Source organism: Rhipicephalus microplus, chromosome 4 (assembly GCF_043290135.1).
Source record: "Rhipicephalus microplus isolate Deutch F79 chromosome 4, USDA_Rmic, whole genome shotgun sequence".
Classification (NCBI taxonomy): Eukaryota; Metazoa; Arthropoda; class Arachnida; order Ixodida; family Ixodidae; genus Rhipicephalus; species Rhipicephalus microplus.
In genome coordinates this window covers 33,025,603-33,051,279 of record NC_134703.1, presented here as the reverse complement: position 1 = coordinate 33,051,279, position 25,677 = coordinate 33,025,603, and the positions used below count along the sequence as shown (strand labels likewise).

The window sequence follows — 25,677 nt, the reverse complement described above, 5'->3', positions numbered from 1 at the left end:
AAGAATAGGAGAGTCGAGCGGAGCACGAGTAAGTATGCATTTCTTTAGATTGTGCTCACGAGCTCCACAGTATGATCGTTATTAAAAGCTGCCTGCCCCCGTTTCATCGAAGAAGTACTTCATTCCATCGCTTATCTGTCTATCGTTGAAAACAAAAAAATATCTCACCGCGACAGCAGTAACAGGGTGGCCTGCATAGCACATATTCTCGGAGAGGCGTTGGAGGACACCGTAAAGGAAGTTTAGCCGATGGCTGTCATGTCTACCGGGGTGTCATGTAAATTGCAAGAGAATCGAAAGTTGGGCTAGTTGGATATGCATGGTATAACTGTCAGTTCAAGCGCACGAATAAACAGAAAGGAAGAGAGGACAAGCGCTTTCTCGCAACTAAACTGTTTATTAGAAAGGGCAGAACATATATACAGGCAGTTATATATATGCCTGTATGTATGTTCTGCCCTTCCTAATAAACAGTTTAGTTGCCCCGCCGCGGTGGTCTAGTGGCTAAGGTTCTCGGCTACTGACTCGCAGGGCGCGGGTTCGAATCCCGGCTGTGGCGGCTGCATTTCCGATGGAGGCGGAAATGTTGTAGGCCCGTGTGCTCAGATTTGGGCGCACGTTAAAGAACCCCAGGTGGTCTAAATTTCCGGAGCCCTCCACTACGGCGTCTCTCATAATCATATAGTGGTTTTGGGACGTTAAACCCCACATATCAATCAATCAATAAACAGTTTAGTTGCGAGAAAGCGCTTGTCCTCTCTTCCTTTCTGTTTATTCGTGTGCTTGAACTGACAGTTATACCATGTCATGTAAATATCGTTGTACCACTGACACGCAGCTTGGGATCCTGAATAAACAGCGCCACACTTCGGAATGTATGCGTTTGCTACGAGACGACCAGCGAACGACAGCGTGCGTCTTCGCCCTGCTGGTGCAAATGTTTTATTGAACAGGCACGGTCCGGACCTGCCCGTGCAGCCTACATTTCGTGACTAGCTCTGCCTGTTTCCTCGTGCGCGGAGCTCGACCAGACGATGGGAGTTCTAATCGCATGCGAGTGCGGCCCCCTGCGCCGTGCCCCCTCCTGTTCTTCATAATTATCCCGTTCTTCCTCTGCCCTGAGTCGATACGAGACGCCACTTGTGGCGCTTCGCGACGTCAGACATCGCGTTAGGCGCGTGCTTCTTAACTATGTGTCGGGGTTTCTCGGAAAAGTGTCAGTAATTGCATCTGATTGTTCAGTTACATTCGTGACTGCAGTGGCTCTTTGAACAAGCGAAGTTGCACAGGACTGAGCCCTCATCGATAACAACGGTGTCGCTTTTATCTGCGAAGAAACTCGGCAAGGCTTAATTAACTTTTCGTTACCACGCGAAAATGCCTATATTTTATATGTCTGGGAAATATGGTTGTTGTCAGTTTGAAAAGTACTCCAGCTTGCACTGGTGCATAGTGAATTTCGCGCAATGAAATGCTCTTTCCGAAAAATAAATCTTGTACAGCAACAAAATTATTTTGGAATGAGTAGAAATGTGAAAAGTGTGTAATTTTTGGTTGCCAGCTGGTAAACATCCTGAGAAAAAACACTATATATGCATAAATAGTCAAAACAATGAAAATTCAGAATATAATTTGATATGCGGGGTTTAACGTCGAAAAAAAAATCAGATTATACACTTTGAAAATAAATGACCAAGAACAGTATTAAAAAAGATTAACGTTTTAGAAATGTTTCTATTCACATATACAAACGAAATGGGAACAGAGGTGTTGCTTCATTGCTCCTGCCATGCGGTGAGGCGTTCCTCGCTTTTTCGAGAGACACACACACACAAAAAAAACTCGTACATTTCTCGCATCATTTTTCTTCATTCTTTTAAGAGACTGTTAGTGTTTCAATATAGATGGATGCCCGCGATGTGAACAATCCGTAGATAAATCAGACGACAAATGAACTTCTTTATTTCGTCTAGCCTCCCCTCTTTCCATGACCCACCTCACTCTTAATAGGTTGGCGTTGCATTATAAGCATCCAATTAAGTATATTTTTTTTGCATTTTGCACATCGTATAAGAAAGAATATTGCACGCAGTTCTAAAACGTTTCGCGCTGTTTAGTAGTCAGGGCCAAGATGGGCTGTGGTAGCTTTCTTGTCGCGAGGAGAACCTCTGCAGCCGGCGCCAGCACACCGTGCGCCTGCGATGTGTGGACCTCACACGTAAACAAAGTAGCTATGAGATTGTGCACAAAAGTCAGCAGCTATATGCTCTTGCGGCGGAGGAGATCACTCGAGGCCATCAACAGAACAAACCCCCAGACGGCTGCAGATGTCTCCGGCTTAAGTGACACGTCGTCGTCACGAGACCTGAGGCAGAGTTGCTGTCATCATCGAATTCTGAGCTACTCCTCATTCATGTCAGGTGTGGTTGCAAGGCAGTTTCAAGTGGCATTTTTTTTTTTTTTGAAGCACAAGGGCTCACCCATACGCGCGTGACTCCACCGCCATAGGAGCGACTAGCGACACCAGAGGAGCCCCTGTGTCTGCTATAACGGTACAAGCTAAACAAAAGGCCACCTCCACATTTTAAAGATGCGGCGGACCTTCGGAAATAGTTTTTTCTCGTGTGAAATGAAAATTCCCTCACTCCTAGAAAGAGTTCTCTATCGAATAGCTGGCACAAATTTCTGGCAGATATTAGTACTTAGAACTGTCATATTGCGAGGCTGATACCTTAGCTTGATATCTGACTTACAAATATTTTTTTGATTGCATAACTTTGATGTTACTGTATAGCGTAAACGCGAGGGGCACACACTTTTGTCGAGTTCGCCAGCTAGTGCATTTCCAAACAACACACCGCACATTGGTTCGTGCAAAGCTCTGTGAGAAATCACTATGTTCCCAAGCCGGGCAATTTCAGATTGATTCCCAAAGTTGAGTGGCTGGACTAACTACAAGAAAGTGCCGGATGCGCGAGAAACGAATTCAACACGCCAAAATAGACGATCGATAGCGTCTATCACCGTTCATCAATTTGAATAGGCATGGTTACGAAAGAGTGACGAGACGTCGACAGGATCGGCACTACCATCTCGAAGTCAATAGACAACCTTTGATGCTTGCTATAGGCTAAGGTGCATCGAACACGTAGACGAGTGCGAGCTATCTCTGTCTCTCAAGTGCCGTAAACTCGGAGCTTTTGTAGATTTGATTATCTCAAGCAGTATTGAAACCTGTATAGTAGGCGTGCTTTCAACTCTCTGGACAATAAATCAAAACGTTCCATATTTTCTGAAGCGAGCTTTCGCAGAAAAAAAAGGGGGGGAGAGGGGGATGAATGTGACTAAGCGCGCGCTTGTAAGCAATGCTCATGAAGCAAATAGTTTCGTATGTCTAGTGGCCCAATGCAAGCTTCCCCATCAGAAGAGGGTGAGAGCATCCGTAATTACTATTCAAGTTTGATTAGGCTGAAAATTAAAAATAAAATTAATTTAAAACTGATCCATCAAATGCCTATAGCAGCGTATCACGTTTTTGAAGAGTCTGGGACTGGGCCTGTTTGTGCATAGCTTGAAAAATCGACGAACCTTGCAAAGGCTTCAAAACGCCGTACAGAAGAGTATAAATTTGGACGAACACCCACCCAGCGCGTGCGTTCGTCAAAGTTTCTCTTGCGTGTGCATCTTTTAAGGTTGGGTTCGTCTAGTCTCATGGTGCAACCTCGGTGCCACCAAGCAACCCTATTCATATTTACCATGGTGACATGAATTAACGTTCTGTAATGTATCAAACATAGTTAACTGCGTGGGTAATTTTCTTATTGACATCATATATATGAAGATGTTGGCGCATTAGTAAGGCGCCGGCTACTCTTTAGTCTTCGAGTGAACATATTATACAGTTCCCACCATATTACTTGCATCTATAGCGACGTGTATTCTCGTTAATCCATTCCAATTATATGGTCCTGTCCATGATGTGTTCGTAGTGTTATTGAGCCCGTAAAGCGCCGTTCTTTGTGCTCTATATAAATATGCGTGGCATGTGGCAGCAGTCGGTGTTAACGTTTCTTCGTGTGCTCTGTTTTTTTCTTTTGCCCAGTTCTACCAACTGGCGGAGCGGGTAAAGTTGTTTGTGGCGTATAGCGAAAGCACAGATATCACGTGCTTCGCACCCACCAATGACGCCATCGACAGGTTCCGCGAGACCTACCCCAACAAGATCATCGAGGTCACCTACCATGTTGGTGAGTCAGTGCAATCAGTGCGCACGCGCGGACACAGTGACGAAGAAACATGATCAGCACCCATGACACCGAGTTTTTTTCAGCGTCAAACGTAAATGTTATCAACTGTGAGCCGATTCTTGCAAAAATAAGCTTCAGTAAACTCAAAGAAAGTGAAATATCCGTATTCACACACACACACACAAAAACGCTTGTAGGTTAATGATATGCGGGGTTTGACGTCCCCAAACCATCATATAATTATGACAGATGCCGTAGTGGGGGGCTCCTGAAATTTCGACCACCTGGGGCTCTTTAATGTGCACACAAATCTGCGCACACGGGCCGACAACATTTTCGCCTCCATCGGAAATGCAGCCGCCGCAGCCGGGATTCAATCCCGCGACCTGCGGGTCAGCAGCCGAGTGCCTTAGCCACTAGACCACCACGGCAGGAAGCTTGCAGGTTATCATTGCATCTAAGAGCAAGTACTAGAAAGGTGATGCATGGGCCAATGACTGAGAAGGCTTACGTTTAGTAATTTCGATCGAAATTCCACAAATTACTTGCTTTGAAATACTGAAGGAATTTTCCATGATTTTCGTTTGCAAGTTCCTATGCCACTGATAGTGTTTGCAAATGGTATGCGCATCATTAGGATTGGCCAGCTGGATAATATTTTCCTTTACGGATAATTTCAGCGTAAGAAATCAACCATGCATGCATCGGTTCAGAGAGCCAGGTATTGTCAGATTAAGACAGCCAGACGCTTTCAGATTACACAATTTAGGCAACTGTTCTACTTACGATTATGCTGTGTATTGGTCGTATGACGAACGTAAGCGTAGTCAGTGATGAATGATTGTGTTTAGAAGCATACTGTTTACAAAGCTCGTATTTAAACTGAGCGGAAAGCCTTTAGTTAAGCTGTTAAAAGTGTGTATAAAGGTGACTCAGTTATATTCTTCTGGTAACTGTGGCAATGATGGTGATTTAGAAGGTGAAGGAGGCGCTCACTAGGTAAATAAGAACGCGCACTGATGACAGCGACAAGTAGAACAGGTGGTTGATTCATGATCTGGTGACTTCGCTTCCAAGCAGTTTCTATTTATAGCGCACCATTGTGTAATGAATTTGAGCCTCTAGGTACTCTTATCTGAGTCATTTGAGAATACAACACTAGTCGTGAAGAATGCCTAACCGGATGCGATTGCGATAATGTGTTGCAACAGGCTTTACGATAGCGCATAGCTAGCGCGTTATTTGGGAGTATGAGGTCACGTAGGTAAATTCCGCAACAAAAAGGCCTCTAAAGCAGGATGAGCGTGGGGCAATTAATGACGCCATCTTTAGCCGCAACTCTTCATCGCTTTGACATAGTAAACATCAGGCTCGAATTACTCGCTGTCAGCTGTGGGTGAAACAAAGAGCAGCCACAAAATAGACGCTGCAGAGTTCCCCACATCCTCCTCTTTTTTTTTTCTTTCCTTAATAGACTGATTCATTTCACGACGCTTACTGTTGGTACAAATTCAAGTAAGTTGCTACTTACGATGCTTTTGCGTTTGCTGACACGTGAAGCGATAATCGAGAAAGTAACGTTAAGCTACAATATGTTGAATCGGACCACTTGGAGCGTCTTTATACAGTATGTAAAAAAAACACAAACAATGGAGACGTGTTTTCTTCATCTTCGTTACTCGCGCTTTTTTATGCGCCCGTAAATAACCAGAACGACTTGTTGTGATCTAGTCACTCGTTGAAACTCATCTTACAGCGTAAAAAAAAAAAAGAAAAGCGACGGTAAACTGGGTAATGGAGACAGAGTGCTCTGCACTCTTTTATTGTCGTCTTTTTCTTTAATCTTTCCAGACTATTGAGCTGTAAGCAATATTCGATTACAACACAGTCGCTTATTTTATGTCATCTTTAAAGACGACTATCTTTCTCTTCTTCAGCCCAAAATAACGTGAATGAGACTCCGATATTGTAGTACATAACGCTATATGGCGTTCCTTTTTCTGTGAAGGTAGAAGCTGCCATTGCCCCGCCGCGGTGGTCTAGTGGCTAAGGCACTCGGCTGCTGACCCGCAGGTCGCGGGTTCAATTCCCGGCTGCGGCGGCTGCATTTCCGATGGAGGCGGAAATGTTGTAGGCCCGTGTACTGAGATTTGGGTGCACGTTAAAGAATTCCAGGTGGTCGAAATTTCCGGAGCCCTCCACTACGGCGTCTCTCATAATCAAATGGTGGTTTTGGGACGTTAAACCCCACAAATCAATCAGAAGCTGCCATGTCTGTACCCCGTGTGACAGCGTTTAACATCGCAGAAAGTGTTCGTACAGCGGATAATAGTTGATTTTCACTGTTGTAAAAACTTCGCTGTGCACAATTCCCTCTACGAAAAGGAAGCGAATCATGTCGCCATAAAAAGAAACATGAAAGTTGTATATCCACGTTTAGTTCTGACGGTGTCTATTTACGCTTCATTACGAGCAGTAATTAAAAAAAACTCCCGCATAATAAAAGGTGAAGGCGTTTGGAATAATGAGCGCTACTCCCCAGCGCTTATATTTTCGCCTTAATAGCTGTACTTTTCAGCAAAGTGTTCTGTACTCGCTCCATCAGCTTTGTCGACTACAGGCTCGTGGCGCGACCTACGTGACGCGCTCAGCCACGTGACCTTTGGACGACAACAGATTAGAAACGTTTAGAGCCGGTGCAAACGCAGTGACACGCATCGAGCGGCAATGTTACCGCCTAGTTTTAGACGTCCGTTGTAAACGAAAAAAAAAATAATAACGCGAACGAAAGAAAAATAAATGACGCAACCCAAAACTCGCGGTCTTCGCACGCTCGCCGCAGGCATCCAGGAAATGCCGAGCCTCGGCGGGAGGAACACATACCGACAGCGCCTTTTGTCGTCGGAAGGGCCGTCACCGGCGTGCCTGCCGTTTTCCGCGTCCCAGCCGGGGCATTCGCCCCGAAAGCAACGTGCCGCAGCTTTTAACAGCGCTCCCGCGCGCGAGCTTTGACGCTCGTCGTGTCGAATTCGGCGCAGTGGTGCAGACGCCGACATTTCGGCACGACAGTCACGGCGGCGTGCGGTGTCACTGAAAATGCCATTGCACGCACATTTGCGCAGCGACACAATCGTATAGCCCGGAGCTGTACCGTCCTGGATCCCCCCCAAAAGTGGGGACCCGTAAAGCCGGCTGCTCTCTACAATGACTCCCGAGAAAGACCTCCGAGGTCAGTCGTAACAAAACAGCTGACGGCGGGCTCTGATGCAAGCATCTGGGCAACTGGAAAGGTCGCGGTGAAAGGTTCCGAGAGATCTTCAGAAACTGGGGGGGAGGTGGTCGAAAGCTGCTGGAATTCAAACGGGGCCTGCAATAAATTGACAAACGAACCACCCCCCTTGTGTGGATCGTAACGATGAGATCGGCAAAAAGCAGCTGCTTATAGAAACCATCTCAGAGTTATCCCACTACATTTCGTTGCTCCAACGTTCCTACCAGAGGTGGTTCTGTGAGCGTTAGAGCGTGTTAACGTTCAGAAGCCACGCCCCAATAATCGCGTGGACCGCTCACATTCAATTAGCCCTCTTCTGTCTGTTGCAGTTTATTGACGATGTATCCAAAGTTTGCTTGCAGCTGAGAGAAAGAAACATTTCTTAACTACGTAATGGAAATACATTAGTGGTGACACATCCAGCACAAGGGTAATAATTAGTGGCACAATCACTTACATTTTACACGCACGCAGTACCTGTTGTCGTAGCAAGTCTATTCCAGGCCTCTGTCCCTTCACAGCACCTAAATGATGCTTTGGAGATTAAAATGCTTTTGTATTATACATGACTCAATCTTCAGGCAAAAGGACCATAGACCGCTAAGAACATTGATTGTGTGAATCATAACGGAGTTGACATAACGAAGTGTGAGTGAGAGGTCGGCAAGGGAGATGTGGTGGAAAGCGAGTTTCACCGATACATACCGATCACCAAACTTACTGTCCAACTCGATTAACTATCCAAGTTTATTATGGTAAATTTACCAAACATCAAGTGTTTCCTCTACTCAGAAAAAGAATTGTTGTTTTGCTTTGGCCAAGGACGAAACACATGCGCACACACGCAAACGGAACTCTTTGATTATGTATAGGTCAGCTGTTTAGAATTCGATTCCGAGCAAAAGCAAATGTGACACGGCTCTGGTATTCGGTACATGACGAGGGCTTGCAACCAAGTGCCAAACGTTACTCTCATTTTAGTAGCGGGACATTCAAAGGAGCGTCGCCTTTCCAAACAATGTAGAAAAAAAAAGGCAGCATGATTGTTGCGACGACCGTTAAACTCGGAGGACCTTTCTGTTCGTCTTACTCCAGTCTGGCGAGCGTATTCTCGCATTCGTCATCTGTAGCCCTGCACGAAACTCTTGACAGAACGTGCGGAAGACGCCAGGCGGCGTGCGCGATTGATTGCGTGATTGTCCTCTGCCCCCGCGCTTTCCCGACGTGCTACAGCGGGAAGAGCGGGCGGGCTACGCTGACAGCGGCTTGACGAACGACTTGCATTTAGAATGCCTTATAGTCTCGAAAGTTCGCTGCGTAGAGGGGAGAAAAAGATGTGTTTACCCGTGAAAAACCTCTCGAACGCAGTTTACCACGCGAAAAGGGCGAGCATGAGTAGAGAGTGGCGAGAAAGGCTTAGTGTGTGACAAGCTGTTGCAAGCCGTTGTGATCCGACGGAAATGGTGGTAGAGTTTTGTTCTTTTCTCTTTTATAAAACGAAACTTGCGCAGCCTTGTTCAGAAGGTGAAGATATAATGAACAAAGAAATATTAGCCTGCAAACTTCTTAGAATAGAAGTGCGTTGACCATGGCAGAGAATCGCCAGTTTCTCAGCTGCCTATGTGTGACACAGCAGACGACAAGCTTTGTGGCGGACATTGTGTTCCAGTTATATCTTTCCTCAGCGAAATTAACGGTCAAGCTTTATTATTTATTTTCCGTGATATGGCCAGTATATGCACCTATAAGGCATTGCGTCGTCCACACTTAATTGACCTTCGTGTGGACACAGACTATACATTTCTCAAAACCACCAAGGTCAGTGGCAATGGTGCTGCATTTCGTGAACGCGAAGTCGTGGGCTGCGACGCCAGCGGTGTCATCGTACAACAGCAACGTAACTGTTCAGGCGCTCGATTTTTTTCTTTCTGCATTTGTTAATTGACGGTTGACTCGCGCATGTGCTACTGTTATTGTCGATATGTTATGCCTAAACCATTACACGCTTTTATTCTTTCCTGTAACGGTACAAAACTGCGCCATTCATCGAATGTCGGTGTGCACTAACTCTGGCGGCAAGGTCAAGCAAGATTAGAATGTTTTTTAACCATATGAGGATATTTGCGTTTACAGAAAAAGTGCGAGTGAAGAAAAGATTGAATTGGTCTCTTTTTTAGCCTAAGGTACTCATTTGACACACACACACACACACACTATATATATATATATATATATATATATATATATATATATATATATATATATATATATATATATATATATATATATATATATATATATATATATACATATATATATATATATATATATATATAGAGAGAGAGAGAGAGAGAGAAAGAGAGAGAGAGAGAAATTGGTCACTTCTCTCGAACCGTGCTGATGCTATGCATGATCTTGGGTGAAGTACACTCTAAAAGTGCAGCTTTTCGGGCTAGTTGGTTATGAAATCATGACAGACGACTCAGACAAGGAAGGCTCGAGCGCTTAGTTGAAAGTCAGCGCTCGTGTCCTCCGTCGTCCTCGTCCGTGTCTTCCATAGCGCGTTAGGAACCCTTGAAGTGAAATTCTCTGCTGATAACATTTTAGCGTAAGGCGATTTTGTGGATACGGGCCCCGAAAAGCTTCACACGAGATTGCTCGACGATTGAATTTTTTTTTTCTTGTGTATGGCTCTCTCTTTACAGTGTCGCTCAATTTGGCGGAGGACAACCTTCCTTCGTCGGTGCCAACGATTGCCAAGGGTTCACCGCACCTCTATCTTACCAGGGCGCGGGACAGGGTAAGCCTCGCCAGGGCCTTTCAGTGTTTCGGCCCCGCGGACACGCAAATGTAGATAAGGGCGGCTTTGACATGTTCCCTTATCGCTCGACCCGAATGTGCCTTGACCCGAAAACTGCCCATTTCGGGTGCGCTGTAGCATCTATACTAGAGCGGAACTTTGTTTACGAGTGTCTGCACGGCTCTCAAGCATAATTAAGTGCACAGTGTCAAGGAGACAATCACCTAAAAGCATCGGTTGCTTTAAGAGTATGCTTTGGTGCCTCATGGCTTATACCAGCAAGCCTTGTTTTTTGTTGGGTATAGACGTAGTCACGCGAGAGGTTTCCTGTACTGCGATGAATCAAGTAGTCATAATGGCCCGTGTAAATTTTCAGCCACATCAAGAATGTAGCGACGAGGTGCATTCCGTCAGCACCTTCTGGCGCACTGGGCCTCTTCCAATAAGTGCCGACCGAAACTATTGATATTGAGGCCGTTCGCCTATGTCGGATGGTTCGACACATGTATAGTGCGGGTAAACAGGCCTTGTTGATGTGGCTAACGGGATTCATTCGAACAAAGAAGTTAGAAAAGCGAGAAATTGGTATAATTTTTTCTAATGAACGCTGGTAAACGCGCTGAAGACGTGACAAGACATATTCGAAGTGGAACAATGCGCTGATTGTGTGTTCATGAAGCCACGTTGTGGGATCTACGTAAGGTATATTATTCAACTTGGAGTTCTCGTAATTACTTAAGCAACATTGGCGGATATTCCCTACTGGGAAATTTAAAGCACAACTAGGTACCGTCAGGTGGAAACACAATGTATTGTGCAGTGTGCGAAAGAGCTTATTTTAATATCAATAAGGGCCTCGGGAAGGCTGGTCGACGTTTCGATCAGTGGACTTGTTCTCGTCAAAGGCGACGATGTAAAGACTTTATTTATTGTCACATAACGAGTACAAGGGCATTATCCGACAGCACGTAATCATCCCTTGTATTAATAATGATATAAACAAAACTTACGGGGCAAACTTTCTATATTCGCCAATACTTTGGTATGGTTGCTTGCTATAGCGATGGTACTGGGCCACTTTTTACTTTTTGTCTTCAAAATGATACAGTAACTTGTTGCGGCATCTTTAGGGGCCTACCTTTTTTCTGTACTGACTGTAGGGCAGGGTAGTTTGTCGCGGCAAAAATGGTGTAGGTCTACTCAGTTACGGCACTGGTGTAGTTAGTCTCTAACTCAATGGTATAGTTGGTCACTCGTAACGGCTATTGTCCTTTCTGGTTTTTTTTCTCCAAGATTTATGATTTATTTACTTGTTTTGAGATCAGCATCATGTTGCTAAAGCTTTCGCGTGCTAACTTACGAGTTATGTGATCTTGTGCTTACTGTGTAAATAATCCAGCTCGGTCCTGAACACACACGAATGTACATAGTAATGGGCTGTCGGGATTTACGTTTATAAGTTTTGCACAGAATGCGAGTACTGCAGGGTTACATCATAAATAGCTGTAGTATGTTGACATTGAGGATCATCGCCAGTCAGGTAGTCATCACTTTTTTTTTTAACGGTGCTGCTGTTTCGTTCAAACGCACACCGTCGTATTAAAGCTTTTAGTAGCCATTTGAATGAAGTGGCCCCGAGATAATGTTTTGTCAGAAAAAAAAAGGTACCAGTGCGTCAGGGTTTGCTTTCCTTTTTCTTTGCATTTGTGTACGTGACGCGTTGAGAAACAGAAAAGAAAAAAATATAGCGGTAACCACGAGGGCACGAGAAAACGTAAAGTTTACTTACTACCACGCTTTGAAGGAAATGGGAGAAGACGACATACGTTGTTACGCTGAACTTCGACCAAGAAGGGGTTAAAGGTAAATGACGTTTCGCCTTTCATGCGCAACCTTTTTTTCATATTGTTTTTACTTCAGTGTCTTTTTTTTCTTGTTTCTACCGTGCCATTACATTGCGACCAGACGAAATTACATCCAATTCCCAATATCGTTGCTACGCCGCATATCGGCGTGATCTGGACAACCTGGCAGGGAGGAAATCGTCTAGGTTCAGCACGTGCATTTGCCCATGTCAAGGTGTAGGAAGATTACAAAACCGAACCGGAACTCTGTCGCTTTTCGCAGTTCTTCTTCGTCAACAACGCCAAGGTGACTCGGCGGAGGGAGCTTACGTTCGAGCAGTACAAGCAGAAGCTGTACGTGATCGACGACGTGCTCGAGGCGTTCATTCCGACCAGCGGAGTGACGCCGAACGCCTTCGAGTTCCTCAACCAGCCGTCCATCTACAACCTCAACCACAGGCTTGTGTGAGTGCTCCTCGCCTTTCGTTTCATTACTTTTTCTTCTAACTCTACCGAACATGCTGTGATCTTATGAAGTTGTATGTGCTCAGATAAGCGACATGTTCAGCCTGGAGAAGAAGAGAGTCGATTATACCATAAAGAAGTGCCACGTAAATTACAATCTAGCAGTTTGTTCATTTTTTTATGAAAGATATTTCTTTCTCTCAGCCATAGGTGTGCGCAAGGGGGGGGGGGGGGCGGCCGCCCTCGAGTCACGTGAGAGGGGCGTGAAGACAGCCCTTTACATTGACATCATACGGAAGGGGACACTGCCATTCGGGGGGGGGGGGGGGGTGCACAAAGGCAGCCCTATACATTGACAAGATAGAGAAGTTGGGAGAGGGAAATCGCACGCCTATGCTCTCAGCAGTGAACAAAATTATTCAAGGACGAAATAAGTACTGAGCGGACGCTGCAAAGCAGTAGAAATATAATATGTTTTGTTGCACATCTATTTCAACTACGCATAGCATTGCTTAATAAATGACGAGTTCTTGAGGTAGCCTGCACTGCGATTTAGCGTTCGCATCCTGCCTGATAGCGTTTAATAAAAAAAGCGTGGGGTATGCCTCATTAATACAGGTGATAATGTGAACGTCTATGAAAGTATTTGCTCGGGAAACATGCAACCACTGCAACGTAGATTTGATTACGGCGTCGGCTGCTTGTTTCAGAATGGTCATTCTCATCAGATATTTTAATGTACAACGGCAGAAATGTTCAAATGACATGATTGCACTGATCACACAGACGAAGACGAAAGCCGTAGTTAACTCACAGTTTTCATATATTAGCTTTGCCTTGACACGCACGCGTTGGTCGGTAGTTTGATGTATTTGTATGCTTCCTCGTTCAATAAATTCTTTTAGTTGCGAGTATGCGCTTGTCCTGTTGGTTGGTTGCGAAACTCCACTGTGGTCCTGCAAGGCACGCGTTAGGGCGCAGCGGGCGACTCCCACGTCGGCACTGTCAGGCCAGCCCTATATATCGGCCGCTCCGCGGGCCTGCTGGACGGCCCAAAGTTGGTCGGCCAGGAGGAAGCCACCTCCCGCCTGACCGAAGTAGTGTCGCGGTTAGTGTACATTGCCTTGCACTCCCAGAGCATGTACGCCAGCGTGGCTACGTCCCCACATGTGGGGCAAGCGTCATTTAGGAATACGTCGGAATAAATATCGTGAAGGCAGCTCAGGTTAGGGTACGTGTCCGTCTACAGTGGTGGTGGTAGTAGTGGTTAGAAGATGAGAAAAGGCACCTAATTTCTGCAACCCGGTCGGGAGCACGGCGCAGTGCCTACAGTAGTCTGAGCGTAAGGGCCTGTGACCTATTAAGTTTCGGATGAGAGAATGGATATAGTCTTCGCTCAGGGTAAAATTTTTTTGTTATTTGGTTGTACGTGGCAGGCGCGTCCCTGTTCTCTGCAACCCCGTTGTCCCCGAATCGTGGCCTGGAACCGCAGCGGTCGGTTAGCACGACGACAGTTATAGCGCGAGGAACAGAACGACGACAGAGGAACAAGAAGGAGACGATTTGTCGTCGTTCTGTTTCTCGCGTTAAAACTATCGTCACGTCATACCAAGTAACCCAAACCGCCACGCTTCTAAGTCGGTTAGCGCGCGCGTGGTCGCCTGAGCAGACTCGTTGAGGTCCTGTTGTCCTTCATTTTTGTCTTCGTCTGTGTGCGCTTAGATAAGCAAAATGGGGCATTTCAGCCAACTAGCCCCGTTATCGATTCTCGTGTTCAAATGACAATAAACATATTGGGCAAATTTTAAATGAACGATTTCCTGCTTCCAATAAGGCTGGGAAAACGGCTCGTTCGAGGTCGTCTTCCTCTTCTTTTTTTTTTCTTTTGTAATATCCAGCAAGCATATATAGCATAGCCATGCGCGTAACTTTGTATTTTGGGGATTTCTTTGCAGGTTCTTTCACTCGCGCGTCCAGATGACTTACGAACAGAGCCTTTTCACGGAGGACGGCATGCACACATTCTTCGTGCCCGTGGACGACGCGGACCCGGCTAAGCGCACCCGAGTAGAGATTGACAAATACGTGAGTCCCACATTGCTGGTTCGCCATGGTTTTCAGCGGTTCAATCGACAACGTAGTGTATCCGTACGCATTTCAACATCGAAAAGCCTCGCGGAATAACATGTTGGAAACGTGCTGTCAATCGGTAAACGGAGAACAGCTTGGGGGTATTTGCCTTGTCGACATCGTCCACATTTTCGGTTGCATTAAAGCAGTACTCACGCAGTATTTTGAGGGCAAAATAACTTCTGAGATAGATTTTTTTTTTGGACGCACATCATCTACTAGATTGTAGCATCAAACACATTTTGAATATGACGATGTCACAAAACGCAGTTCTTCGAGACATCCACGTCAGTTGCTTTGGATGTAAACGAACCAGAAACCACCTTTAAGCCACAAGCTACATTTCTACGCCTTTTTATAGAAAATTAGTGACAATTTCCGGGGCAGATTGAAACACCTTACCTGTTATAGAGCTGTGTAATATTATTTGAAAGTGGTGATATCCTAAGGCGCTTAAAAAGACGCCAGAGTTCCCCTTTAAAGGTGCTAACTCACTGCGTACGCCACCGAAGTTATGGTTTAGCGGCACGTCGATGCAAATTTATTCGTCGTGGTTTTACCACGCTTGGGTAACTGAGAAATCACTTCAGCAGCGGAAGCGAAAGCGAAAGCACGGAGTAAAATATAGTTGAATGACGCTTTCTTCTCGGTCGCTGTTTTTAACGATAACGTGTGTTGATATGTAATAAAAAATGAGCGAGATATAGTACTAGTAAAAATTAGGCTGTTATTTCTTTTTTTTTTCTTGTGAGTTGTATGCACGCATTTTTTTGTCTGCCGAAGCTTGATGCGTACGTTGTACACACCAAAATATGACGTTTGAATCTACGCACTGCGATGCGTAGAATCAAAACAGTGTGAAATCGGCCTGAAGAGAGAGTTTCTTGGCATGGCCGTCTCGCTCTGCACTGAAACCACCTCTACAAGCAGGTTGCGCGGGTAAATGTGCAACTCGATCACATAGAATATTTTGAGATTTCGGCAACATTAAAAAAAAGGTTTCTTACTGTTTTGAATACTGCAACATCCATTTCTTAGTTGGATGATATCAAGCATTCGCACTACACTCAATAATATGCGCGTGCATGTGCTCTTTTTCTCTCTCTCTCTCTCAGGTGGTTCGTGGCCACGTGATTAAAAACCGCCGCCTGTTCACGCGTACAATGGGCAACGAGACTTACGAGTCGGCCGCATGGGAAGACAACGCCATCAAGGTCGAGTTGTCACTCGCAAACCAGTCGGACTCGGCCGGCGCCGAATACACACGTGAGTTCACTCCTTAGCCTTCTATGCTTATGCTGTCGCGCAAATCTAATTGTTAAGGCGCGAGCTGCCACAATACTGCTTAGCGTGAAACAGTGTTATAAACAATGGTGACTAGTATTCGATGCTTCGTTGTGCAAGTTGAATGTGAGTTCTGGCATTACGTTAAATTTTTAGAAATGCTTCGTTCCTCGAAAAAACAAAATATAAATGCGTTATTATTTAAAGAGCTATTTTGATGAAGTATTGTGTTTGTTTCTGGATAAGTTTGGAGCTTTTTCGCCAGTCGCAATGGTTACTCTTAAGATAACACGTTGTTGGTTAGTTTGGTTTTACTGGTTCCAACGACGTAATACAGTTGGAGCAGAAATTCATAATTAAACGCGTAAGATCACACGATTAGCGTGGTTACCCCTAATCTACGAGTGGACGCTGGTCGCTTATCGTTTCATGCTGACGTTGTGGGCATGTTTCGCAGTGTTCGCGCAAAGCAACACCATGTCGCTGGAGCCGCAGCGCCAGAAGGGCGTGGTCTTGTCCAAGATCGTCAAGCCCAACATCCCCGTCAAGAATGGCGTCGTCCACTTGATCGAGAAGCCTCTCATGGTTGTCGACACTTCCATCAAGGATTTCTTCCACCGGGAGCGACACGGACGCCTCGAGTGAGTTGGCAACTGTGGTCACTGTGGCAGTGCGTCGGTCGTCGGCCACCGCGTTTATCGGCACGCTTGACAGTTCGCGGCGCTGCTATCTCGTCCTGCAGTTGTATTTTTGGCAGATCGAGTGACGGCAAAATTAAGGCAACCGTGAAGATGGTCCCTTTCGGCAGATCCTCTTTGAAGTATCGGTTCTACTGCACGGTGTTTGTGCCTGCCAATGCAGTGTCATCAGAAGGTGGCAATAAGACTATGTTAGCGAACATAAGAGGCAAAAAGCTAACGTGATGGAATTAAAAAAAAAAGAACTTTATGTAGACACGTTTTCACTTTTTGCCCGCAATTATTGAAACAGCGTTGGGCCAGCATGTCTGTCTGTGGATTTTAAGCACGTCGAGTTAATATCTGTAATGTCCATCTTTTCATTACCATTTGCGACTCTAACCTCGACCTTTCAATATGGCGTAACTCACAAGCGCGAGGACGGCAGCACCTGACGTACGTATTAGTTGACACTAAGTTCCTTAGCTGCCGTCATCGAAGTACATTGACAGTGTCATGATGTAAAATAGCGGCTACAACGTCTATTAGGCTCTGTCTTCCGAGTAGCTACAAGAGCGGGCAGCCAATCATTGTTTTTTTTTATTTTCCAGAGACTTCATGCGATTAGTGGACTACTCGCCCGATTTCCTGATGGATCTGGATGGAAGCCAGCCCAAGACCGTATTTGCGCCCACAAATGAGGCATTGAAAGTGATCCCAGCAAGCGTGCTGGACACACTGAAGGCCAACACGTCTGGACTTACTCAGGTACGCTTGAGTTAACGCTCGCAGTTAAACTCGTCGAGACATAGACTACTGAAGTTATGGACCACCGAACACCCATCACGACCATATGCAAGAGTGTCATTTCAATTCGTGCTGTCCTGCACGTTCTTTTAAATACTGGGCACTTTTTGGTAAACCAAAGGCTTTGAGGGGTATATATACGTGCACACACCAACTGCTACAATTAGGAGCAGCGATAACGATCAAAATATGCCTATTTCACGACATTCCTTGAAGCAGGGCTCCGATGGAAGTTTTGTTTTCTCGCTCCATGTCCTGGAGGATTATCCACAGTGACATACACAGTGAATTTTTTTACACCCTTAAGGGTGTAAACTGGCTTGTCGCCAGAGGAACACCCCATGGGTGTTTTCAGATACACCCTACTGAAAGGGTGTTAGCTGAACACCCTACACAAAGGGTGTTCAGCAAAATGTTAGGGTGTTCTTATACTTCAACACCCTTCTAAGAGGGTGTTGAAAGGGTGTGCGACCTTCGAGTATAGTAATGCTCGTTAGATCACCGTTTCATGGGGACTAAAAACTCAATGAGCAGGCTCAGAACATTCAATTGTACGCTGCTAGTTTGAACAAACGTGTGTGTAGTTTTCGATGGTGTGCAAAATGATTATTACCACTATCTATGACTCGCGGATACGTGCGCGCAGCGACGCCACTTACGGTCGCACGAGATTAGCGGTCAGCCGCGCGCTGTGAACGTCAGAAAGATGGAAATCGTGTGTAGAGTGTTACGTGCATGGGTGCTGAAATTTACGATGCCAAAATACGCGAAATGATCGTTTCACACGATCGTAATTAGCATTTGCTGTTCGAAAAGACAGCGTGAAACAGAAGAGGCCGTATTTCTTGCCCTTTTTGAAGACGTGTCCCTTGGGATAACAGCAAATGAAGGCACTTGCTGTGCATAGTATTAGCGTAGGGTGTGGTAAAATGCGATAAAAATTTAACAATGGTGAGTAGTTATTTTCATTTCACTCTTCACAATTAAACATCAATGTAGAAACTTTCCTTTTGGTACAAGGTATGTGCTACATTAATATTGCCATGTTGCCAGCGTTCAAAAAATTATTTTAAAAACAAAATAAATGCTCCAGATGTCTTATTTAGCCCTGACTTGTGGGACAAAACGAGATGTGTAGTGTGAAATCAATTCATTCTTTCAGTTTTCGCAACAGAAAGGGTTGAAATTCACTCTGTCGGCTCTTACGCAGTCTTAAGGAGCCCAGTCTTTGGACTCCACATATAGAATCTACACAGAACATGGTGTTGTGTCACTCCGAAAATCCTTGAATGTCAAACACCACTTGTCTTTCTTTGTGCTGATGTTGTCATTTGTTAAATGCTTGTACCCCATTCGATCATTCTACAGTTGAAGGCTAAATATTTTCTGACGTATCTTTTTAACCTCTTGCCGTTTTGATGCAGAAGTGCTCGGGCGTTTCGTGGTTTTTAACATCGTCCGACGGTCTTTAGTAGGAAATGAACATAAAACTGTGCTAGATTATGATTTTCTAGCGCTTGTTTTTTTAATCAAGGTATTGGAGAAATGTTAATAAAACTGAACCCCAAGACAAGTTTGTGAATGACCTAACTTGGAGATTCCGATATATTTTAATGTGTTTCGAGAGCATCCTTCAAAAGACAAAAAATTCTCGATGTGGCGTGAATGGAGGAAGTCATGTCCTGAACGGCAATCAGCGCTTTTCGATGTCGTTTTCCTCCCAGGAAGCTCTATATGATATTATTTTGTATGTCAGACCCCTCATAAACAAATAAATATAATATGTAATAACTGTATATTATTGGTTGAATTAACAATGCATTCTCCAAGGCAATTCGATTCCTTTTTGTCGTCGCGCTTTGCCCCTCTCACATGCGAGAATAAAAAAAATGCTTTGTCCCTGGTACCAAGTGAACTAAACATTTAGTGTCATGTATCTTGTAAACTAAAGTAACAACATTAATCATTACGTTGCTGTACTGACGCAGGAGTAGCTTAATGCACGAATCCGAAAATTTGGTCGAGCAGAATTTCGCCCGATTTCAACGGGTCGTGAACACTGTGACACCAACCGCGTATTTTTCTCTGCGCGAACCCTGTGAGCAATCATCAACTTTTACACGTGAAAATGTAGACAAGAACTAGCACTTATCGCTGTAAAAGAGAAACAAAGAAAAGTAATTTTTGTACTAGCTACAGAGACTGGCAATGTCAAAATGTTACGTTTTGCCCCGTGTCTCATGTATTTTACCCCAACCTACTCTAATAAGTTTTAATGAATTTTTTGCCAAGAACCATTCGAACACTTGTCATTGCCTGCATATTAGCCCACGACTATTGAAAATTCGCAGTTTCTTCGCTGTTTCATCGATTTCTGCGAAGCGAAGCTAGTTGAATTTTCATTGAGTGTCTTGCTGTTTGGTGATCATAGGGCTCATGTCTCTCACGTCGGGACCCTGCGATACCGCCATATCACCGGCCTGCTAGATAGCCCAGCATGAGGTCTGCGAGCTATGAGCCGTGCAAGGCATCGGCACACCTCTCCGAGAGAACATCGCCGGATTAGGCCTAATGCCTTTGGTTTTGTTTCACATTCCCAGAGCATGTGTTTGAGTGCAGCAGGTTCTATGTACCACTGACCTTGCAGGTGCTGCTACGATTGGCCCCAGAGTTTGCACAAGTGCAAACTCGGGTGGCAGTGAAAGCTCTGCAGTAACCAAGGTTCCTATATAAAACTTTATCTAGGGACTTTACGCGTAACTTGCTTGGCGGTGTGAAACTCTGTTGGGCCGGATGTGAAGCCCCCTACGGTTTTTTTGCTTCCTAAGTCGGAACTCTTCTTGCTTCTTCAAAGCAGCGATATTAATAAGAGACACGTGACACTTATGGTAGAGATCTGCGTAATGAGGTGTTCTTGCATACTTTCTCTCGCAGTTGCTGCGGTTACACATGATCAAGAACGAGGCAGTGGCGTCTGACGAAGTGTTGGACGCGGGCCGCACTGGCATCTTCGAGCGCGAATCCGCCAGCAGCCGGCGCATGCTGTACATGCGAGTCGTCGAGGGAGAACACGGACGCAGTGAGTGCCCGTGACGCTGCTCGATGCAGCGGGCATGTCGAAACGCTCGTTGAAACGGGCAGTAAAACGCAAGGCAGGCTGCCTCTAGGTATAAGCAAGACGACTGGGCCGGCAGCCCTCGGGGAAGATTGCGGGGATGTTTGCCGGCGCGTAGCATTAGCCACGCTTTCCTGTAATTAATGCTGTGCGTTTCCTTGTGGCTCCGGTAGAAGCAGAACGATAAAAGCTTTCCTTTTATTACGGTGCGGTTAAGTGGAGTTCGTCAGCGGCCTGTTTCTGGCCTTAAGCGCCTACTTTTCGCCCATGTAACGCCTGTCGAAGTCGCAGGCTTCACATGAAGGAAAAAATGTAGTCAGTTCGTTCTTTAAGCACTAAATGCGTTGACGCACCGTTGTTGATGACCTTGAAGTGACCTTGAGCCAGAATATTCTATTCGAGAAATTAAATAAAAAAAAACGAACAACCAGTCAAACATCGAAAGAAAAAAATATCTCGGCATATCCACGGAGTGATTGATGACGAGTTGGGCTGCGCATACCGCTGACACTAACGCCCAGCGTGACCTGCCAGGATGCTGTGGAGCTAATGAGTGCGGAAGGCATCGACCAGCTCCCCGTCGTTGAGGAAAGCGGGTCAGCCATTGGCTTGTACTTCTCGTGTAACAGATCAAGTGTGTCTAGTGGATAAGAACTGTAACGTGCCAGGCGCATGCCATTGCAAGATCCAGGCATTCTAATATATTTCGCTGCTATATATTACTGCACCGTTCAATATACTTTCTCTTCGCGCCACTTTAATAGGACGTAATCTTAGCTTACCCCTTACAATGTTGTGGTCTAGTGGCTAAGGTACTCGGCTGCTGACCCGCAGGGCGCGGGTTCGAATCCCGGCTGCGGCGGCTGCATTTCCGATGGAGGCGGAAATGTTGTAGGCCCGTGTGCTCAGATTTGGGTGCACGTTAAAGAACCCCAGGTGGTCTAAATTTCCGGAGCCCTCCACTACGGCGTCTCTCATAATCATATTGTCACGGGGTCGTGACGTGGCCGAAGACAGGAGACTTCGTGTTAGGATTTAACTGTTTATTTGGGCGAACCTGTGCCCGGTAAACTGAAAGTCCAATTACAGCAGCAGTCTCGCACAGATAGCAGTCTCGGACTGATAGCGGCGAACGGAGCGTCGGCCTTCGATCAAACACTGACAAGCGGCGAAGCGCGTCGGCATTTATACTCTTGCCGTCAAATGTTCTAGCGTTATCGCTGGCGGTGGCGTAGGTTCCAGAATAATCTGTACCGTTCGCAGAGTGGGCGTGATCTTATCGAAATGATCTACTACAGTCCGGAACCTTCTAGAAAACTGCAGGCGCGGTTTGCGCTGAGAATCGTGCGGTGTTTTCGGGCGATAACAAAAACTTGGGAAATGGAACGTGGCAATATAGTGGTTTTGGGACGTTAAACCCCACATATCAATCAAACCCCTTACAATGTTTTACTTGATACCAATCTTGCCGCTGTTGGAGTGCTCATAAAGACGTCAAACCGACGGTCTCCGGAAGCGTCACATATGTTTGTTTGACGGTGTAGAATCGTAGAATGATAGGATGACTGGTACTTGAGCTGAGAGGTACATTCACGTAAGGAAAAAATAGCAGCATATCCACGGGGTGACTGATGATGAGGGGGCATAGCGTCCGTCCGCACTGAAGCACGGACGCATGGACGGACGGACGGAAGCGTGGGCGGACGCATGAACAGATGAACAGAAGCACGGACGCACGAAAAAAAAAGTAATCTCTGGCTCCCAACCCTCTGTGCAGAACCTAATTATATACGCTAGTTATTGCCTGAATAAACTGCAAAAATGCCACTTTCGAGTTGGTAACAGAAGCTCTAAGATCGTTGAGCTTAAGTTAGATTTGCCGTTTCTAACAGCGACGTTCCCGAGCAGATACAGGGCACCATACATCATATTGTCATATGTTGACACTTAGACGGGATTGCCTGCGCGTAGATCAACGCCAGAGTGCGCGGGTTTTGCGCCACATTCGAGAGTTTGCACCACGCTGCGCCGCAATGCCGCGTGGATGTTGTTAGGCCGAGAGGACACTTGCAACGAGGCTTAGTTCAAAACAGTTGCATTCCGGATGAATAAAATGTCAGATGTACGTCGCGTCATGACCGCATACGCAAGGAAAGCTGAACATTTATCCAACGCAAAGCGAGAGAAACAAACAATGGGGCACATATGGTTCGGTGCACAGTATGGTTCAGTGCGCCACGTTGCATGCTTGCGAATATGCGCTATACCCATTTTAATATCGCATGTGGCTAATATCGTCTGCCAGCACTCTGCCTTGCGGGTAGTGCTTTCATCTACTCTGGCTCACGGGAGAGTCAACAATCCCCCCCCCCCCCCTCCTCAAGCTTGCTTTTCCCGTACCCTGAAGGTGTATTCTATGAGAACTCCCGTCACACACGGCGCTTGTGTTTCGTGTTCCCTTTTTCGTGTCCATTCGTCTTACCTCGGTACGCCGTTTCAGTAGTACAGAAAAACTCACGTCATTTGGCGACTCGTGATGATGTTGCACTTTCTAAATCGCACACCTCTCTTATACATTTTCTTAGAACATTACCACCTCCCCCCTTTTTTTTCGATATGCAGCGATGTTAGGTCGTATCAAAGCGTTCGTACGGTGGGACGACGCCCAAGGCGTATCATTGTGAACGAGGCGAAGCACTATAGTGGGTCGCGTGACGCCCGAGCACGAACGCGCGATCGAGAGGCTAAACGCGCTTCACGTGTACGCCCGAGGGACGGCGCGGACTTCCTCTCCGCGTCGAGAGTGAACACGAAAAGCGCGTTCATCGTCGACGCTTTTTGTCGGAATGTGACGAAACTCCTGGCGGCTGGCTCTCGCGCCAAAGCCTGAATAATAGAGCGGCGCCGACGTGTTTGTGGCGCCAGTCACCGACGCGACGCCGTCGTTTTTTCGAAGGTCAAACGCTGTGTTCGAAAGGAAAATTGAAATGGAATGGAGCGCCCGAGACGTACTACAGTGATATCGTTTTGTGTGGAAAGCACGACATCCGACCGTGGTCATTTGCTCACCTTATGGCTTCAGCTGCGGGCGGTCCAAAAAAACCGGCTCGTGCGCACCTGAAACATCGACCGCACACTTCTCCATTATTGAAGAGCGACTGCACGGGCGCTCTGTGCAATGGCGATAACTTCAATACACGTGACCGTTTCGCGCCCACGTGATACGTGGAGCCTGTAGGGTTCTTGAGATGCATTCATCCGGTAGTTTCGAAAAGGTAGACGCTCTATCTATGCAGTGTAAATGTAGTGCTTGCTGCTGCGAAAAGGATAGTTTCGGTACGGCTGCATAGAAGTTCGAGAAACTCCGCCTCTTAAAGCCGATGATGTGATATAGCGGTGGCGTTGAGGGGGGGGGGGGGGGTAAACAACAAGAGGGAAGGCAGGGAGGTTAACGAGGCACATGCCCGGTTTGCTACCCTACGCTGGAGGAATAGAAAGGGGGCATAAAGATGAGAGAGAGAGGAAAGAGAAGAGAAAGAGAGAAAAAAAAGGAGGATTGTCAGTCAAGAGAGTTAGCAGCACTGCTGCAGAGTAGCGGTGGCGTTAGTTCAAGAGTTGTATATCAGAAGGAAAAAAAAAAGTTCCTAAAATTGCTCCAGGTTGGTGCTTCAAGCAAAGAATCTAGTTTGTTGTAAAATACAGCCTAAACAATTTGCCTAGCTGACCAGTAGCACACTGACCACCTTTCGGCTATATTACATACGACGTGTGGTATTTTTATTTGCGGTATATAATTGAAACTACGACCCTGTCAACCCAGCCATACAAATGTTGTACTTTGACTGCCGACACTATTTGTTGATTTCGCGATGGTGTACATCTATTTCACCAGAGACATGAATTTGGCGACAACTGCATGAACAACCATGCTGTCACGCTGCAGGTTTTGTATCGAATTGGCTACAAATTCAACCCTCGGTGCATGACTAATCAGACCCAATCTCCAAATTTTAAGCATTTTCAATCTTTTCGTTACAACCTATATTGATCAGTGTGGCTGGCATTGAAGTCTATTTGTGCCCACATGTAGTTATAAATCTCCATTTTGTCTGGTTGCCGGGCCACAGATTATCTTCACAGCAATTCAGCGGTCCTTCTAAATTATCTAAAAAAGAGAAAACAGACGTAGCAAGTGGCCGTACTGCATAAGTCATGCACATGCTTCTTCAATTTCGCTGTAGTAACAACCACAGTGCAGTTTTGCGAAATGGTTTGCTCACATCTGTCTCTATCTATCATATCTGTGTACGTCCCCTCGGTGACCCCTGAGGATGTTAAGGCATATTTTGTGCCCCAGCTGACCTTTCCCGCTTTAATTCTTTCGTCGTCATCTCTTTCTGTAGCCGGGGCTTGCGTCCCATCAATTGTTGCCCGTTATGTGATCACGCCACTCTTTCGCAGCGTTGACTGTGGAAGGCGGTGGCGTGAATGCCACTGCCGTTCAAGCGGACATCGGAGCCACCAACGGCGTGATACACATCATTGACCGCGTGCTGGGAATGCCTTCGCACACAATTTACGAGAAGATCAGCAGCGACCCCGAACTCAAGTGAGTGCCGCTGCTCGGAGACGACGGTAAAATTGCAGCAAGCACGAAATAAATTAGACACTCTTCAAAATCTTCAAGGTTTAGGAGAGAGTTACAACTCTACTGTAAACGCGTACCGTCATCTGCGTATGAAACACTGTGGTCTACATAAAATACTACTTTCTTTCAGACGACATTGGAACCTTCTCATCATTATCTCATTTAGTTTAAATAAGATGCTTCAGGAGTTACATAACCATGATTCAAAATAATAATAATAATAATAATAATAATAATAATAATAATAATAATAATAATAATAATAATAATCACTTTTAAAAATCTCCTCGACTCGAAGATCAATCTTCTCGGGCCAGATTACTTTCCTTTGGAATAGCATGCCACAAATGATGAATCATTGCAAATTTTTCTTATAAAAATTTTATCAT

At 45.7% G+C, this 25,677-nt stretch overlaps 1 protein-coding gene across 1 annotated transcript in view; it reads left to right on the top strand.

Moving 5' to 3' along the window:
* The window catches only part of Fas1 (fasciclin 1 Fas1 domain-containing), a 56,812-nt gene that overhangs the window by 15,451 nt on the left and 15,684 nt on the right, over window positions 1–25,677 (top strand). The window contains exons 2-10 of the mRNA XM_037422700.2: window positions 4,103–4,247; window positions 10,224–10,318; window positions 12,446–12,627; window positions 14,583–14,712; window positions 15,873–16,023; window positions 16,499–16,682; window positions 17,330–17,486; window positions 20,460–20,604; window positions 25,102–25,249. Coding sequence (XP_037278597.2) covers window positions 4,103–4,247; window positions 10,224–10,318; window positions 12,446–12,627; window positions 14,583–14,712; window positions 15,873–16,023; window positions 16,499–16,682; window positions 17,330–17,486; window positions 20,460–20,604; window positions 25,102–25,249 — 1,337 coding nt within the window. The remainder of the gene's footprint in view (window positions 1–4,102; window positions 4,248–10,223; window positions 10,319–12,445; window positions 12,628–14,582; window positions 14,713–15,872; window positions 16,024–16,498; window positions 16,683–17,329; window positions 17,487–20,459; window positions 20,605–25,101; window positions 25,250–25,677) is intronic.